The sequence below is a fragment of the Macrobrachium nipponense genome, chromosome 25, assembly GCF_015104395.2.
Source record: "Macrobrachium nipponense isolate FS-2020 chromosome 25, ASM1510439v2, whole genome shotgun sequence".
NCBI lineage: Eukaryota > Metazoa > Arthropoda > Malacostraca > Decapoda > Palaemonidae > Macrobrachium > Macrobrachium nipponense.
The window spans coordinates 65,278,029-65,294,919 of NC_087214.1; the positions used below are offsets into that span (position 1 = coordinate 65,278,029).

Here is a 16,891-nt window from a genome sequence, read left to right on the forward strand (position 1 = left end):
GCATACTTTTATAGCCTTTGATTGTCGAAACTGACAAACCCAAATCCTTCCTCAAGTATAGAAGGAAGTCTGCGATTTGGGTCACAGAGGTACTGGATGAAGACACTTTCCTGTTCTTACACCACTTCCTGAAATTCTCCCACTTCGACTGATATACTGTAATTGTGGAGGTTCTTCTGGCTCTAGCCACTGCACTGGCCACCTCTCTAGAATATCCCCTCGCTCTGACAAGACTTTCGATAGTCTGAACGCAGTCAGACCCAGAGCGAGGGTATTCTTGTGAAACCTGTCGAAGTGGGGTTGTCTGAGTAAATCTACTCTTAGAGGAAGAGTCCTTGGCATATCTATTGTCCATTCCAGTACCTCTGTGAACCAAACGGGACGGCTATTAAGGTCATCCTCGTTCCTTGGCTCTCCCTGAACTTCTTCATAACTTTCCCCATTGAATGGAGGAAAAGCGTAAACATCTAAGTTTGTCCAATCCATCAGGAATGCGTCAACCTGATCTGGAACCGGAGAGCAATAGGTTGGTAATCTTTTTGTTCTGGCTGTCGCAAACAGATCTACTACCGGACGGCCCCACAACTTCCACAGGCTCTGGCAAACCTCCATGTGCAAAGTCCACTCCGTCGGGAGAAGTTGTTCTCTTCTGCTCAACAGGTCCGCACTCACATTTTTCTCCCCCTGTATAAACCTGGTGAGCAGCACGACGCTTTCCTCTTCCGCCCAAAGCAGAACTTCCTTTACCAGCTTGTAAAGGGGAAAAGAATGAGTCCCTCCTTGTTTGTGGATGTATGCCAGAGCCGTGGTGTTGTCCGAGTTGATCTGCACTGTCTTGTCTCGAATCAACTCTCTGAAGTGCTTCAAGGCCAAGAAAATTGCCATCAGTTCCTTCCTGTTTATGTGCCAACTTGTTTCTTCCTTGCTCCAAAGTCCCGACACCTCTTGAGGGCCTAATGTCGCTCCCCAACCCGCGTCCGACGCGTCGGAATACAAGATGAGGTCTGGGCTCTTCTGCTGAAGCGACATCCCTCTTGCTAACCTGCCTGGAGTTAGCCACCACTTTAATTCCTCCTTCACTTCGGCAGGAATTAGAAACTGGAAGGAATCTGGTTGCAATTTTCTTGGCCATGAATCCTTCAGGAAAAACTGTAGAGGTCTCATGTGCAGTCTTCCTAAAGAAATGAACCTCTCTAGCAAAGAGTGTGTGCCCAGTAGACTCATCCACTCTCTTGCTGAGCATCGGTCTTTCTCTAGAAAGTCCTGCACCTTCCGAATGCATAGGGCTTGCCTTTCGGGGGACGGAAAAGCCCGAAAAGTCACTGACGATATCTGAATCCCCAAATAAACTATCTGTTGTTGGGGATTCAATTGAGACTTTCCCATGTTTACCACAAGACCTAGGTCTTTTGCTAAGTTCAATGTTTGATTCAAGTCCTCCAGACATTGACTTCTTGATTGGGATCTTATCAACCAGTCGTCCAGGTAAAAAGACACTCTGATCCCTCTTAAGTGCAACCATCTCGCCACATTGGACATCATCCTCGTGAACACTTGGGGGGCTGTGCAAAGGCCGAAGCACAGGGCCTTGAACTGAAAGACCCTGCCCTGAATCACAAACCTTAAATACTTCCTGCTTCCTGGATGAATCGGAATATGAAAGTATGCGTCTTGTAAGTCCAGGGTCACCATCCAGTCCCCTGGACTTACCGCTGCCAGCACTGAATCGTTCGTCTCCATAGTGAACTTGGTCTTTTCTACGAAAAGATTCAGTTGACTTACGTCCAGAACTGGCCTCCAACCTCCCGAGGACTTTGCAACCAGGAACAACCGGTTGTAAAATCCCGGAGATTCGTGATCCAGAACAGGTTCTATGGCTCCTTTCTCTAGCATGGAAGCTACTTGCTCCCACAGAGCCGCTTTCTTCACTAAATCGTTGTAATTTGCCCGAGGGCTCTCGGAGATGTTGCGAGAGGAGGTCTCTTCAAGAAAGGAATCTTGTACCCTTCCCGAGCTACGTTGACAGCCCAGGGATCTGCCTTCATGTTCTGCCAAACTTCCCAAAAACCTTGAAGTCTGGCTCCCACTGTCGTCTGGAGGACTGAGATCTCATTGTTTAGAGGTGGTCTTGGCTCCTCTTTTAGCGGGTACTCTCTTACCCCTAAAGGTGGGTCGAGCGAACGTTCTGCCTCGAAAGGGCTGTTGCGAAGGCCTAGGTTCCTTTGGAGTTTTCTTAACCAACTTGGATGGTAAGAACTTCTTAACTGAAGACGAGAGAAGATCTTGAGTGGCCTTCTGAGAAAGGGAGAGAGCTATATCCCTAATCACCTCTGAAGGAAACAGCTGTTTCGAAAGGGGAGAGAACAGCAACTCCGATTTCTGAGAGTTTGAAACCCCTTTTGAAGCGAAAGAACACAACAGCGACCTCTTCTTCAGTACTCCTGCTGTGAACAAAGACGCCAGTTCATTCGTTCCATCTCTCAGAGCCTTGTCCATGCAGGACATAATGCTCTTAGCCGCTTCCATATCCTGCGAATCTTCTTCTTCTAGGGAGTTCGCCAGTGCTCCCAAAGACCAATCTAGGAAATTGAAGACTTCGAAAGTCCTAAAAGTCCCTTTAAAAAGATGGTCAAACTTGGACGAAGTCCACCAGACCTTAGCAGACTGCAACGCCTGTCTGCGTGAGCTGTCCATTATACTGGAGAAGTCCCCCTGGGAGGAGGCAGGTACTCCCAGGCCTAGACTTTCTCCAGTAGCGTACCATACTCCTGACTTCGATGCTAACTTAGCTGGTGGAAAAGCGAAAGAGTATTTTCCCGCTTCTTTCTTATCCTTCATCCAGTCGTTCACACGTTGAAGGGCCTTCTTCGCCGAAATCGACAGTCATCTTAAGGAAAGAGGACTTCTTTGGAGTCTTAGTCTTGGAAAACTGCGATAAGTGAGATAAAGGAGCCGTTGGTTTGAATTCCCCTTCAAAAATCGAAAGTAGACGTGAAGTCAGAATCTTGTAATCCGAAGACGGTTCCGTATTCTTCTCCTCAACAAAATCCAAATCCTCTTCTGTTGAAGAAATGTCTTGCAGATCACTGTCGTGTTGACGCTTCGCTGACGGAATAACGTCCTGCCGCCTGCGTCCTGTGGCTAACGAAGAATCGGCGTCCTGCCGCCTATCGATGTCCTGCCGCCTGCGTCCTGCGTCCATCGTAGACACATCTGCTTCCTGCCGCCTGCGTCTTGCGTCCACAATTGATCCCGAGTCCTGACGTTTGCGTCCTGCTTCTTCCGAAACCATCTTCTTCTTCCTGCGTTCTGCGTCCTGAAAAACCAAGCGATCGCCCGTCCTCGTAGAGCCAGTGCGTCCTACGTCCTCGGCGAACGCATCCTTGTCTTCCGTCTTCTTAGAAGACTTAACGGGAAGGAAATCGTTCTTCCGCCTCGAAGATGCCTGCAAAGGAGCATCCCAAGACTTAACGAGAACTGCCAGCTTAGACTGCATTTCCCTTAAGAAACCCTTCGTACTATCTTCCTGAATGGCAGAGGAGGAAGGAGGAGGATTACGAGAAGGACTGCGACGTAACGGAGAGCGATCTTGTACTCTACCCGACGGAGAGAGACGAGGGGAAGACAAGCAAGAAGATGGAGGAGAGTCTCTCATCGAAATCCAAGAACGAGAAGGCCGTACTGAGTCCTCTTTAGAACGAAAGATCCTCTTCCTCTTGATCGGAACTGCGTCCCCGTCTTCCGAGGAGGACAAAACCTCCGGACTACTCCAAGCCTCACGATCTTGAGCATGTCTCTCGAGAGCGGTCGATGTCCTGAAAGTCCTCTTGAGGGGGTGAGACACAACTGCATACCGACGTTCCCGCTCAGATGTCGAACCATCCGAGGACGCACACTTCCCAGTTACGCCTTTTCTGCGGCGAACTGCAACAGCCTGGGAACTTGCAACAGGACTGTTCGAAGGGACGCCTGACCGCGATAAAACCTCTCTCGCCTCCCTTCGACTGTCGACATGCCTTCTCCCTTGGGTCTGGGAGCTTCACAGAGGTCTAGGTCTAGGAGCACGAGAGAGACGATCAGACGCCCCCTCCACTACACTTTCACTGACATCAAAAGCACTAACTTTATCCGTAAGTCGCTGTATCTGGTCGCCCATGGACGCAAGGGCAGCGAACACCTTAACAATCTGTGTATCGTTCGCCTCCTCCGATACAGCAGCGGGCGCAGGAGATACCTGGGGAGAAGGAACTACCAATTCTACGTTAGAAGGAGCTGGAGAGGAAACACATTCACTCCTTTTGCTAGAAGAATTCGACTTCTCACTACGAGAAACAGATCTCCTTACACGATCTTTCTCAAGCCTTTCAACATATTTCATAAATATCTTCCACTCCTTCTCTGATAAATTCTCACATTCAAAACACCTATTCTCCCAAGTACACACATTCTCTCTACACTTCTTACAAATAGTATGAGGGTCGACCGAAGCTTTCGGCAACCTTACCTTACACCCCTCTTTTACACAAACTCTAAACATACTTCCAGTATCCGACATCTTTAAAGAACAATCCAAAGCGAATGCCACGCTAACGTTTCCGAGTACAATACCAAAAATCCATGAAAAGTTAGCAACGAGAATGAAAATCCTAGCAGGGAACCACCAACAATGTTGCCGGTTCGGCTGGCAGAGAAAATCTGGCCCAATTGGGAACGGTTCCTAGCGCTAGCACCACGGTAACGGGGTGGTGGTTGCCTGAACTACTAATAGGTTACTAGCGTTTGCTGCGAGTTTTGAAAATTTCTGCCAGGTGGAACAGAGAATATAGCTATATATATACCTGCCAGGTAAGTGTCATACATTAAAATACAGGATCCAAAAAGGGATGCAACCTCATTGGAGCCATCCATAACCGCCTTGTCTAGGCAAGTTAACACGCTACCCAACTCTTCCATCCTAACGAAGTCTGGGTCTTGAGACTTCTTGGCTAATGCTCCTAAAGCCCAGTCCATAAAATTAAAGACTTCAAGAGTCTTGAACAGGCCCTTAATGAGATGATCTACCTCACACATCCCCCAAGAGGCTTTTGCAGATTGCAGAGAGCGTCGTCTTGATGAATCCACCAGGGCGGAAAAGTCAGCGTCTGAGGACGAAGGGAGTCCCAGGCCCATCAGCTCCTTGGTGTCATACCACATACCCGGTTTACCCGTCAGCTTGGAAGGAGGACAAGCGAATACCGTCTTCCCCGCTTCCTTTCTCGATCTGAGCCAGCTCTCAAGACTCTTAAGAGACTTTCTCATAGAAAGAGTAGGGGTCACCCTGACGAAGGAGGGGGACTTCGACAGTTTCGTACTGAATAACAAAGACCCTGGAGAAGGGGGATCCGACGGGCGTAGAGAGTCTCCAAACACTTGCAACAGAAGAGAAGCTAGTCTCTTATAGTCAGAAACTCCTGCATCTTTGGGGATTTCTTCTTCCGAAACTTCTTCCAACGGAGCTGCAGGAGAAGAGGGCTTCCCAGGAGAAAGATCCTTATGAGGAGAACACATTCTTCCCTTTCCTGGAGTTCGATCCGGAGAAAGAAGCCTCTTTCTCTCACGATTCCTATCTGAAGGAGAGTCAAGATCCACTTGTTGGATATTATCCGAATACTTGCTCCTATCCTCCTTCCTGCATGAGTCCTGGAGTTTCCTAGTTTCTAGGAGCTTGACAGGAGAGGCGCTTGTGTGAGGCCTATGGAGCTCCCCTATACTCGGGCTTCTGATCTGCTCCTTGCGCCTGCCAGGAGAGGCGCTTGCGTCCTGGATCAGGCGCCTGCGAGGAGAAAGGAGAACGCCTTGTTCCTGGCGCCAAGAAGGAGAGGCGCTTGCGTCCTGGTGAGGGCGCCTGGGAGGCGAAGAGCGCCTGCGAGGAGAAAGGAGAACTCCTTGCTCCTGTCGCCAAGTAGAAGAGGCGCTTGCGTCCTGGTGAATGCGCCTAGCAGGCGAATAGCTCCTTTGATCCTGGCGTCCAGTAGGAGAGGCGCTTGATTCTCTCCTAGACCTCCTGGGAGGCGAAGAGCACTTGTCAAAATCCTGGTGCCTACTTGGCGAGACTCTTGAGTCCTTAGAAGGATATCTATAAGATCCACTATTTCCTAAAGGCCTCCTGATTTCTGGGCACTTGTCAGAAGGAGAGGGTTGTTCCTTCGAAGATCGTCTGGAGGATGAAGGAATGCTCCTACCTTCTTGAGGAGCTCTGAAATGAGAGGGGCTCTCTTCTCTCCCAGAGCGCTTAGACGAACAGATTCTCTCACGAGAGATCCGCGAATAATCAGACAGAAGGAGGCTCTCAGGCTCCTGGTACTTGTCAGGAGAGGCGCAAGCGCCTCGAGAAAAACTCCTGGGAGAACTCTTCCTCGAAGGGAGTTTTCGATCAGCGCGCTTAGAAGGAGAGGACATACGATTCAGGTCGTAAGCAACTGAAGAAGGTTTTGCTGGGGACGAAAACCTTTCAGGCGAGGAGCGTCTGCTGGCGCCAGAGCGCCTACTATCTGAGGCTCTCCTAACTGAACTCTTGATGGGAAGAGAAACGTCTTTCTTCCGAGAAGAGCCTTCTGAAAGAACTCCTACCAAGGCGGACAACTGCTGCTGGAGTCCTACCAAAACTTCCTTCGTCTTATAAGCAAAACCTTCCGGAGAAGAGTCAGGAGATCTCGGCGCTCTCCTCTTACGAGCAGGAGAATACTCCAGAAAAGGTTCAGGACTGGAATGCAAAGTCTCACTTGCTGGCGGCTTCCAGGCTCTCTTAAGAAGGCGCGACTTAGAGGCAGAACTCCATCCTCTTCTTGGAGACGAAGAGTCCGAGTCAGAAAAGCACTTCCTGAGGACGCTTTTGCAATAGCTGTCCTTGGCGCAATAGCTGTCCTTGGCAGCCTGGGAAGCGGCTACAGGATCTGCCGAAGGGACGCCTGACCGTTGGGAATACTCTACATCCCCCTTGCGGCTTTCGACATTCCTCCTCCCTTGGTCATGGGAGTCTGAAAGAGGTCTAGGCCTAGGAGCAATGCGGAGTCGGTCAGACGCCCCCTCCACTTCACTGGGGACACTGCACAAATCACTGCACACGTCACTGCGCTTACCTGTATCTTTCATCACTTGCAGTTGCGATTTTAAGTTGATTATAGAGGCTCTCATTGCAGCCATTTCCGTAGACGCATCCACAGGTTCGCTGCTGGGGGACGGGGCTGAAACCAAACTATGAGCAGGAGAATTAACAGAAGAGTTAGGAGCTACTTCCTGCTCAATAGAGCAGGATCTACTCGAGCTTCTGATGGAAGCCCTCCTAACTCTGTCTTTCTCAAGTTTCCTTATATAAGCAGCCAAGTTCTTCCATTCAACCTCCGTCAAACTCTCACATTCAAGACAGGTATTAGTTGCAGAACAATCATTCCCCCTACATTTTTTACAGACCGTGTGAGGATCCACCGAAGCTTTCGGTAGCCTCACCTTACATTCCTCTTTCGTACACACTCTAAATACAGGTACCACGTCAGACATTTTAAAGAGTATCCAATCCAAAATCCAAAAAACGGTCCACGATAAGCGTATGCCAAAGCCAAAGATCAATATACATCACCAAAGGTCAAACAGATAATCCTCGGCCAACGAGAAAAGATTCTAAGCAGGAGGTACCAACAACGTTGTTGTTGCTACCGGCGACAGAAAAAATCTGATTAGAAAACGGGAATGGTTCCTAGTCCCGCCACCCAGCGGCGGGAGTGGGCTGGTCACCTGACCTACCTGTTGCGTGTGCCGCGAGTTTTGAATTCTGTCGGGACGTCAGAGACTATAGCTAAGTATATATCTGCCGGGGAAGTTGCATGTACAAAAATATTACTTTACTCACAAAAGTTAATCAACAGAACAGAAGTCTACCTTCTTTGACTAGGTTATCACAAAAATAGCAAATTATACTGTAAATTATATGAAGCCTTTTCTATTATGGTTCATATTCCACACTGTCTGATTTAAGACATAAGGACCAGGTACTTTGTATCACACTAAAATCCTGATAGTTTACTTGACCTTCGGGTCTGCAAAACATCCATGTCTAGATGGTATCACATTCCTATTTAATGGTCGATATTTTCCTATACGTAATGGTTGCCAACATTATAAAACACCAAGGAACATACTTTATTATTATTAAAATTCATAGTTCATTACAATGTTATCATAACTAAGGAAAAACAATACCTGCAAGGTCCAGAGCCAAAGTTGTTGAACTTGATCAGAAGAAATGCAAGAAGCATTTGGAGTCTTCTCTGTCCCAGTTTTTACGGCTCCAAGCAAGGATCCTAAAAGTGTATATGCATGCTCCACTACAACGCCTATAAAAAAATAGAAAATGACATTTTTATAATAAAATAGTTTAAATTATACTTACCCAGTAATTATATGGCGAGTGAAACTCTTAGCTATATAATTACAGGGCAAGTTCCATAATTAAAATTAAGAAATATATATCAAAAGCAGTTGAAAACACTACGTATAAGAAAACAATCTGACCTACACTACATATTGGCAGAACAGGTGGGAGTTAGCATAATAGCTTTCTTTTTAAGCTTGCTGCCCAACTTGTCAAGAAAAGTTGCCAACGGAAATACCAAATAAAACAACTGAGGAGAGGTCACGTCATAAAACACCAGGCACTACCAACCTAGTGCTGTAGTATCACCTTTGTAACAGGTTAACCATTAGAAATTGGTATATATCCAACAGGGCAACAAAAACCATAAGGAAACTTTAAATTAGTTTTCATGAAGTTGTCAGCAGCTTCAGAACTTTTGGCTCTGTAATTTCTGTAATTATTACCACAAAAAAAAAAAAAAAAAAAAAAAAAAAAAAAAAAAAAAAAAAAAAAAAAAAAAAAAAGGCCTACACAGCAGATGATCTAAGATAGAGGAATACTGGCACAAGTGCGTTCTACAAGATCCTGGAAATCTAACTTCAAGAGGTAAAATTTCAATATCACCAAATTATAACTCATTTCTCAGTGTCAAGGGCTTTAACCATGTGTGACGCTCATTACTACGAGACATAATAAAAATTTTGGTCATTTAGTATGTATACATTGATAAAGTCAAAAAAATGTATTCACTTCCCAGAATCTTAATGTGAAACGGAAATATGCAAGGGGAAAATGCTGATGACAGTAGACTCCTAAACCCTTTTTGGGGTTTTGTAAGTAAGATATAAAAGCTAAGCTCAATCCTAACCTTTGAAAGCAAACAGACAATTAAACACATCAGTGTATATTCATATATTTCCTAACTTCTACTCTAATCCTTGTCAGCAATAGCATGGTGATTACTGAAACGTACAAGGAAAGTGCAGTAGAACTGAAAATCGGAAGAGGCTGGGTAAACATAACAAAAGTATCAACAAAGTACTTTACAAACCTCGATAAGCATTCTTACTCCTTGAACACATCCCCACACAGCAAATATGGTAACCATTAACATTAGATGGAGTGCTGTTTTTCAAGATGTATTTCAACATGTACACTCACGTAAGAATTTACATAACTCTACATTTCCTGTTACTGATCACTCAAAATTTACATCAAAATAGAAAATAACATCATAAAAATAACAAAATGCATCACTAAAGTTAATCATTCGAAACTTATACAACTCACTAATTGAGGGCCTCAGAACCACAGAGTTGTAAATGCCACCCCCACCAATATTGAGTTAGGAGTACCAGTAGATTTGGCAACATTTCCTCTGTCTATTTGTTGCATTTCTATGCTATTCAGGAGTTTCAAAAAGGTTGAAATCCCTACTTGAGCAGAAGGATTTATCAATTTTGCCTACATGAATGAAAGTTGTGTCGCGCGGAGGTTACAGCCTCATAAGAGCTCAGTTAGAACCACAAGGAAGCACGTGCGCAGCTAAGAATGAGCCAATGAGAGCGCGCGTCACTAAGCGGGTAGTCAGTTCTAAGCCAATCAGCATTTTTCCCACAAGGCGCCCGTAAGTGTCGGCCAATCACTGCACAGTTTACAATCTCCGCTATTGTTTACATTCTCCACCTCCCCTTATTTTCAAGTTCTTTAGCAGATGTACATTATTTTCATGGTGAGTACAGATTAAAATATTTGCTTTTCTTAGAGAAGTAGTAGTGAGTGTGGTAGTATTATTTTTCTATAATTTTTTGTGTTTGATTATTATTATGATATTGGTGATGATTATTTTAATGGGTAAACATTATGATGATGGAATGTTATCATGGTCAACATCATTATTACTAATATTACTGTATTATCATTATTATTTGCTATTATCATTAATATTATTATCAATACTCCTATTATTATTATTATTATTATTTTTTTTTTTTTTTTTTTTTTTTTTTTTTTTTTGCTCTATCACAGTCCTCCAATTCGACTGGGTGGTATTTATAGTGTGGGGTTCCGGGTTGCATCCTGCCTCCTTAGGAGTCCATCACTTTTCTTACTGTGTGTGCCGTTTCTAGGATCACACTCTTCTGCATGAGACCTGGAGCTACTTCAGCCTCTAGTTTTTCTAGATTCCTTTTCAGGGATCTTGGGATCGTGCCTAGTGCTCCTATGATTATGGGTACGATTTTCACTGGCATATCCCATATCCTTCTTATTTCTATTTTCAGATCTTGATACTTATCCATTTTTTCCCTCTCTTTCTCTTCAACTCTGGTGTCCCATGGTATTGCGACATCAATGAGTGATACTTTCTTCTTGACTTTGTCAATCAACGTCACGTCTGGTCTATTTGCACGTATCACTCTATCCGTTCTGATACCATAGTCCCAGAGGATCTTTGCCTGATCGTTTTCTATCACTCCCTCAGGTTGGTGCTCGTACCACTTATTACTGCAAGGTAGCTGATGTTTCTTGCACAGGCTCCAGTGGAGGGCTTTTTGCCACTGAATCATGCCTCTTTTTTGTACTGGTTCTGTGCAAGTGCCGGGCATTCACTTGCTATGTGGTTTATGGTTTCATTTTTCGTATTGCACTTCCTACATATGGGAGAGATGTTATTTCCGTCTATCGTACTTTGAACATATCTGGTTCTTAGGGCCTGATCTTGTGCCGCTGTTATCATTCCTTCAGTTTCCTTCTTTAGCTCTCCCCTCTGTAGCCATTGCCAATTGTCATCGCTGGCTAGTTCTTTAGTCTGTCTCATGTATTGTCCGTGCATTGGTTTGTTGTGCCAGTCCTCTGTTCTTTCTGTCTTTCTCCTGTCTCTGTATATTTCTGGGTCTTCGTCTACTTTTATTAGTCCTTCTTCCCATGCACTCTTTAGCCACTCGTCTTCACTGGTTTTCAGATATTGCCCCAGTGCTCTGTTTTCAATGTTGACGCAGTCCTCTGTACTTAGTAGTCCTCTCCCTCCTTCCTTTCGTGTTATGTATAATCTGTCCGTATTTGCTCTTGGGTGTAGTGCTTTGTGTATTGTCATTTGTTTCCTGGTTTTCTGATCTATGCTGCGGAGTTCTGCCTTCGTCCATTCCACTATTCCTGCGCTGTATCTGATTACTGGCACTGCCCATGTGTATGGCTTTTATCATATTTCCGGCGTTAAGTTTTGACTTGAGTATCGCCTTGAGTCTCTGCATATATTCTTTCCTGATCGTGTCCTTCATCTCTTGGTGTTTTATATCTCCTCCTTCCATTATTCCCAGGTATTTGTATCCTGTCTCATCTATGTGTTTGATGTTGCTCCCATCTGGTAGCTTTATCCCTTCAGTTCTCGTTACTTTGCCTTTTTGTATGTTGACTAAGGCGCATTTTTCTATTCTCAACTCCATTCTGATGTCCCCAGATACAATCCTTACAGTCTGGATTAGGGTATCTATTTCCTTGATGCTCTTACCCAGCTTGATGTCGTCCATGAACATCAGATGGTTGATTTTGTTGCCTCTTTTCTTGAGTTGGTACCCGGCATCCATCTTCTTTGTAGTACTTTTGTGTCATGGGAATCATTTGGGGCTACTACGAAGAGTAGTGGGGACAGTGAGTCGCCCTGGAAGATCCCTCTCCTGATATTAACCTCTGCTAGTCTTATTCCAGAGCTTGTAAGTATTGTATTCCAGTTGCGCATTGTATTTTTGAGGAAGCTGATGGTATTTTTCTCTGCCCCATATATTTTCAGGCATTCTATTAGCCATGTGTGTGGTATCATGTCGAAGGCTTTCTTATAGTCTATCCATGCCATGCTTAGGTTGGTTTTCCTTCTCCTACTGTTCTTCATTACCATTTTGTCTATCAGGAGCTGGTCTTTTGTGCCCCTACACTTCCTTCTGCAGCCTTTCTGTTGGTAGGGGATGGTGTTTTGTCTCCTCTAGGTAGTTGTATAGCCTTTCACTGATGATACCTGTTAGTAACTTCCACATTATTGGTAGGCAGGTGATAGGCCTGTAGTTACTTGCTATATTTCCCTTACTCTTGTCTTTTTGTACTAAGGATGTTGTCATCCATTTGGGTGCTTGGTGATTTGAGATACAATGCTGGAGTTGTTCTGCTATTCGTGGGTGTAGGGCCTTGAAGTTTTTGAGCCAGTATCCATGGACTTCATCGGGACCTGGGGTTTTCCAGTTTGGCATTTTCTTTAGTTGGTGTCTGACTGTGTCTGCTCGTGATGTCTGTGAATCTTTGTTTTATTCTCCCTGTTTCTTCTTCCTTGACTTCCTAGAGCCATGTTGCATGTTTGTTGTGTGATACCGGATTGCTCCATATGTTTTCCCAGTCTCTCTTACTTGGTTCGGCTTCAGGAATTTTTGGGTGGTTGTCTTCCCCTCTTAGTTGGCTGTATAGTCTTTTCTGGTTGGTTCCGAATAGTTTGTTCTGTTGGTATCCCTTATTCCTGTTCATGTACCGTTGGATCTTGTGTGCTTTGGCCTTAAGCCTCTGTTTTACATCTTCTATTGTGTTGTTTAGTCCCCTCTCTTGTACTTTGTATTTCTCGTTGAGTTCCTCCCTTGTTTTCTTGCTTCTTAGCCTTTTTTCTGCCATCTCTTTCAGTTTACTCAAGTCAGATCTCATCACCATGATTTGCTTTTCCAGGCGCCTTTTCCAAGGAGGTTGCTGTTTTGGTTTCTGTTGGGTTGGTTGTGACGGTGGTGTTGGTGTTCGAATCCCCATCAGTTCTGCTACTAATCTTGCTCCTGCATATGTCAAGTTATTTGTTTCTGTGATACTGGTGGTGTGTATTAGGCCCATTATTTCATTGACCTCACTTGTTTTCTCCCTTAATTTCTTGGTGTTGTAGGCTTTCATGGAGGGGATCTTTGTTCTCTCTGTATCTGGCTCCATCCATTGTCTAATCTTTTCTACCCATTCCGTCCTCTCTGTTACTTCGTCGGTGTTTCTTCGTGTATCGTTGTTTGATACTTCATCCTCCCTGTCGTCTTCTGTGGCATCGTCTCTCAGTTCGTCTTCGTGTAATTCGTTGTCGTGTGACATTTCCCTTTCCAGTTCTTCTCTTTCTGTTGGGGAGAGCCAGTTCTTTTTCTTTATGTTCCTTACTTGGTCTGCCAGCCTCTGCTCTGTTTGGGGGTGTTATTCCTCTCATTCCAGATGTTGATCAATCTTCTTCTATATCCTCTCTCCGTCGGGTTGCTTCTGATGTAGCATCTCCATATTTCCTTATTTTCTTCTCTTGTCCATTTCTTCCTTTTTGCCTCTGTAGCTCCAATCTCAGGCTGTTGATTACTTTCGTTGTGGTGATCAATTGCTGGATGACGACCTCCAAGTACCTGACCGTCTTCCCCTTCAATTGGGTTGAATACCTGGTTGCCGGGCGAAGCTCCTCTGTTGCCAGAGGTTCCATTTACATCGTTGTCGTTTATTCCTTCATTTCTTTCCATCATTGCTGAGTTTTTGCTATTTAACCCATAGCTGGACCCCCTACCCATCAGGGATAGGTACTCATTTACAGCTGAGTAGACTGAGGAAATTATGGTAAAGATCCTTTCCCAAGGAATCAACGCCGAGGAGAGCGGTCACCCATCCAACGACTGACCAGCCCCAATGTTGCTTAACTTGACTTATGTCTATTGAAGACCTAACCAACTCCTCCACGGCGCCACCATTATTATTATTATTATTATTATTATTGTTACTATCATCATCATCATCATCATCATCATCATCAGTATAACATCCATGATTGTTATACCACGAAAGTATTTCCATGGTGAGTACACATTTTATATCATTATTATTATTATCAATATTATTAACCAATATTACTGTATTACCATTATTATTGATATTATTTTTATATGATATTTTTATAATATTATTATTATTATTATTAAATATTATTATTATTATTATTGCTATTATTTATTATTATTATGATTATTATTAACCAAACAAAAACTTCTTTCAGTTTTCTTTCTGAAGATTGAAAAAGAACCCACAATTCAATTTGTAACTTGTTTACTTCTAAGTATTTACATTTAGTTTTACTCCACACTCGAGTACTTTAGGCCCTTCTGTGGCCCATTCTCAAGAGATGTTGGGATGTTAGCCTGGTCAAGGCCCAGCAGTCTCTGACTGCTGGGCCTTGACCCAGGGCTAACATCCCAACATCTCTTGAGAATGGGCCACAGAAGGGCCTGAAAGTACTCGAGTGTGGAGTAAAACTAAATGTAAATACTTAGAAGTAAACAAGTTACAAATTGAATTTGTGGGTTTCTTTTTCAATTATTATTATTATATCTATTGCTGTTATAACACAAATATAATAACACTTTATTATCTTTTAACACATTTAATTATAGTTTAAGTGCTGGTTATGAATAAAATATACACAAATGTGAGGGGTTAGACGTACATTTTGAATGCTAGCGCACAAGCGCACCACACAATTTTTTTTTAATTTTCACCAAAAATTTATAAAGGGTAGGGCTTTCATATGAAACTTAGTTTAAATCAATATCTTTCTTAGAAGCAGAGTAATGAATGCTAGACTTTGAGGGCAATTTACTCATTTTTTAAAAAGTGGCGTTTACCACATTGTGGTTCTGAGGCCCTCAATTGTACAGACATAAGATGGATTATGTCATCATGAATTGGTTAGTAATCAAATAAAAACAAAAAATTTCCCAATTATCTTGCAATGCAAACCTACGATAACAAATGCTAGAGAAAAACTTTCCAACAAGGTCGAAGCAAAAGCAAATACAGACATTAGCCCTGTTTAATCTACAATGAGTAAAAAAAAGAAAAATAGTCTGATGATAAAAGTTTAATAAACAAAACCATAGGCTGGCAAAAAAAATTTCATAAATAACAAAAACATAGGCTGGTGATAAAAGTTTAATAAACAAAAACATAGGCTAGTGATGAAAATTTAATAAGCAAAAACTATGTCATTGTTGACTGACAAGGGTGACACACCTTATGAAAAGAGTGTGTACAGTTAGGAACAAGTAATTCAAACACCAGAAGAAATGTTTAACATTCATACAAAGAGAACCTCTTGCAACTCTTCTAAAATTACTAGACACTTTAAAGGGCATTTTCTCTCTGAAGCAAATTAATATTCAAATATTTACTTAACATTACTTACTGCATTACAAAGAGACATCGGCAAATACACTATGCTACTAGAAAGCATTTACAAACTAACGTTACCAAACTATGAAATCAACAAGGTACCAAAAATAAGTTGTCATCTAACCTGGATCAGGCGACATCAACGATGGATCAATGTCTGATGATTCGTGGGTAAAATTTACAGGTTTCTGCTGTGGTTCCTTTACGGCATCGCTGCAGACTGATATAACATGTTGAATGAGAGGTAAACTCTGATGAATAATGGGTAAGTGTTCACTGACGAAGGCACTCAATACTTTTAAGGACTGGAGTTGTACCTGAAATAAAGGCAAGGTTTTTAATAAAATAAGAGGACTTTAAAAATAGAAATTTACTTACTGTAATAACATGTACATGTACAGGTAGGCTGTACACAAATAAATATTAAAAATAATTTTATCTTCCATACCTGTAAATCTTTTTATTTTACCATGTTATGCATCCCATAACAGAGGCACTATGGGGAAATTCTACTATATGAGAAAATGTTATTTCAGTTTACAGAATAAAATTTTTTTAGTTGTAATTGGGAATGGTGGTGGATTAGTTATAAAAATGCCTGACAGGTTCTTCAGCGGGTGAGTCACTTAACTCACTCTTTCTTCCTCTTTATATGTCGAGAGAGAGAGAGGGAACTTAGTAAATAACATACCTGAATGTATATTCCCCTAACCGCATCATGATCTGGGGTGAGCAAAGAATCAACGCACCGTTGTATAAGCCACGAAACCATGGTCTTACCCTGTGCTTCATCTTCAGATTTGTCACATTCATCTTCACTGACCTGCAATCAAGTTAGATTTAAATGAAATCAGTCCTTTTCAAAATAAATTCAAATGATCAAGTTTAGAAGTGATGAGAGGGACAGAGCTTTAATTAGCTCAATAGTACCTTGCACCATAAAATAAAAACTTGACATAAAATGTTAGTAACGATGACAAAATTACATATGCTTACCAAATTCATTACCTCCATGGCTCTCTTCAGATTATTTTCATCATCAATTTCCTCTCCAGGCAATTCTTCTTCCAATACTGATGAATTAACGACCTCCAACGGTGATGTTAAAGATACAGGAGCTGGAGTCTGGTATCTCAAAAGAACATCCTGCAACTCTGGGACTTGCGGCTTGATCATTAATATGCTCACCATTACAGAAAAAGCATTTGCTTGGACAACTGCCTCTGAAACATTAAATGCCAAAGTACTCCATACTCTTTTTAAACATTATACGTAGTGTACACAAAAATTAAGTTATTTTCA

General features: G+C 42.9%; 2 protein-coding genes across 3 annotated transcripts in view; both read right to left on the reverse strand.

Moving 5' to 3' along the window:
* The window catches only part of LOC135199477 (leucine carboxyl methyltransferase 1-like), a 344,037-nt gene that overhangs the window by 169,022 nt on the left and 158,124 nt on the right, over positions 1–16,891 (reverse strand). The window lies entirely within an intron of this gene.
* Positions 1–16,891, reverse strand: part of LOC135199472 (HEAT repeat-containing protein 6-like) — a 138,267-nt gene that overhangs the window by 45,254 nt on the left and 76,122 nt on the right. For both annotated transcript variants that reach the window (XM_064227562.1, XM_064227561.1), the window contains exons 8-11: positions 16,586–16,812; positions 16,281–16,412; positions 15,714–15,906; positions 8,236–8,369 (exon numbers count right to left, since the gene is read on the reverse strand). In XM_064227562.1, coding sequence (XP_064083632.1) covers positions 8,236–8,369; positions 15,714–15,906; positions 16,281–16,412; positions 16,586–16,812 — 686 coding nt within the window. The remainder of the gene's footprint in view (positions 1–8,235; positions 8,370–15,713; positions 15,907–16,280; positions 16,413–16,585; positions 16,813–16,891) is intronic.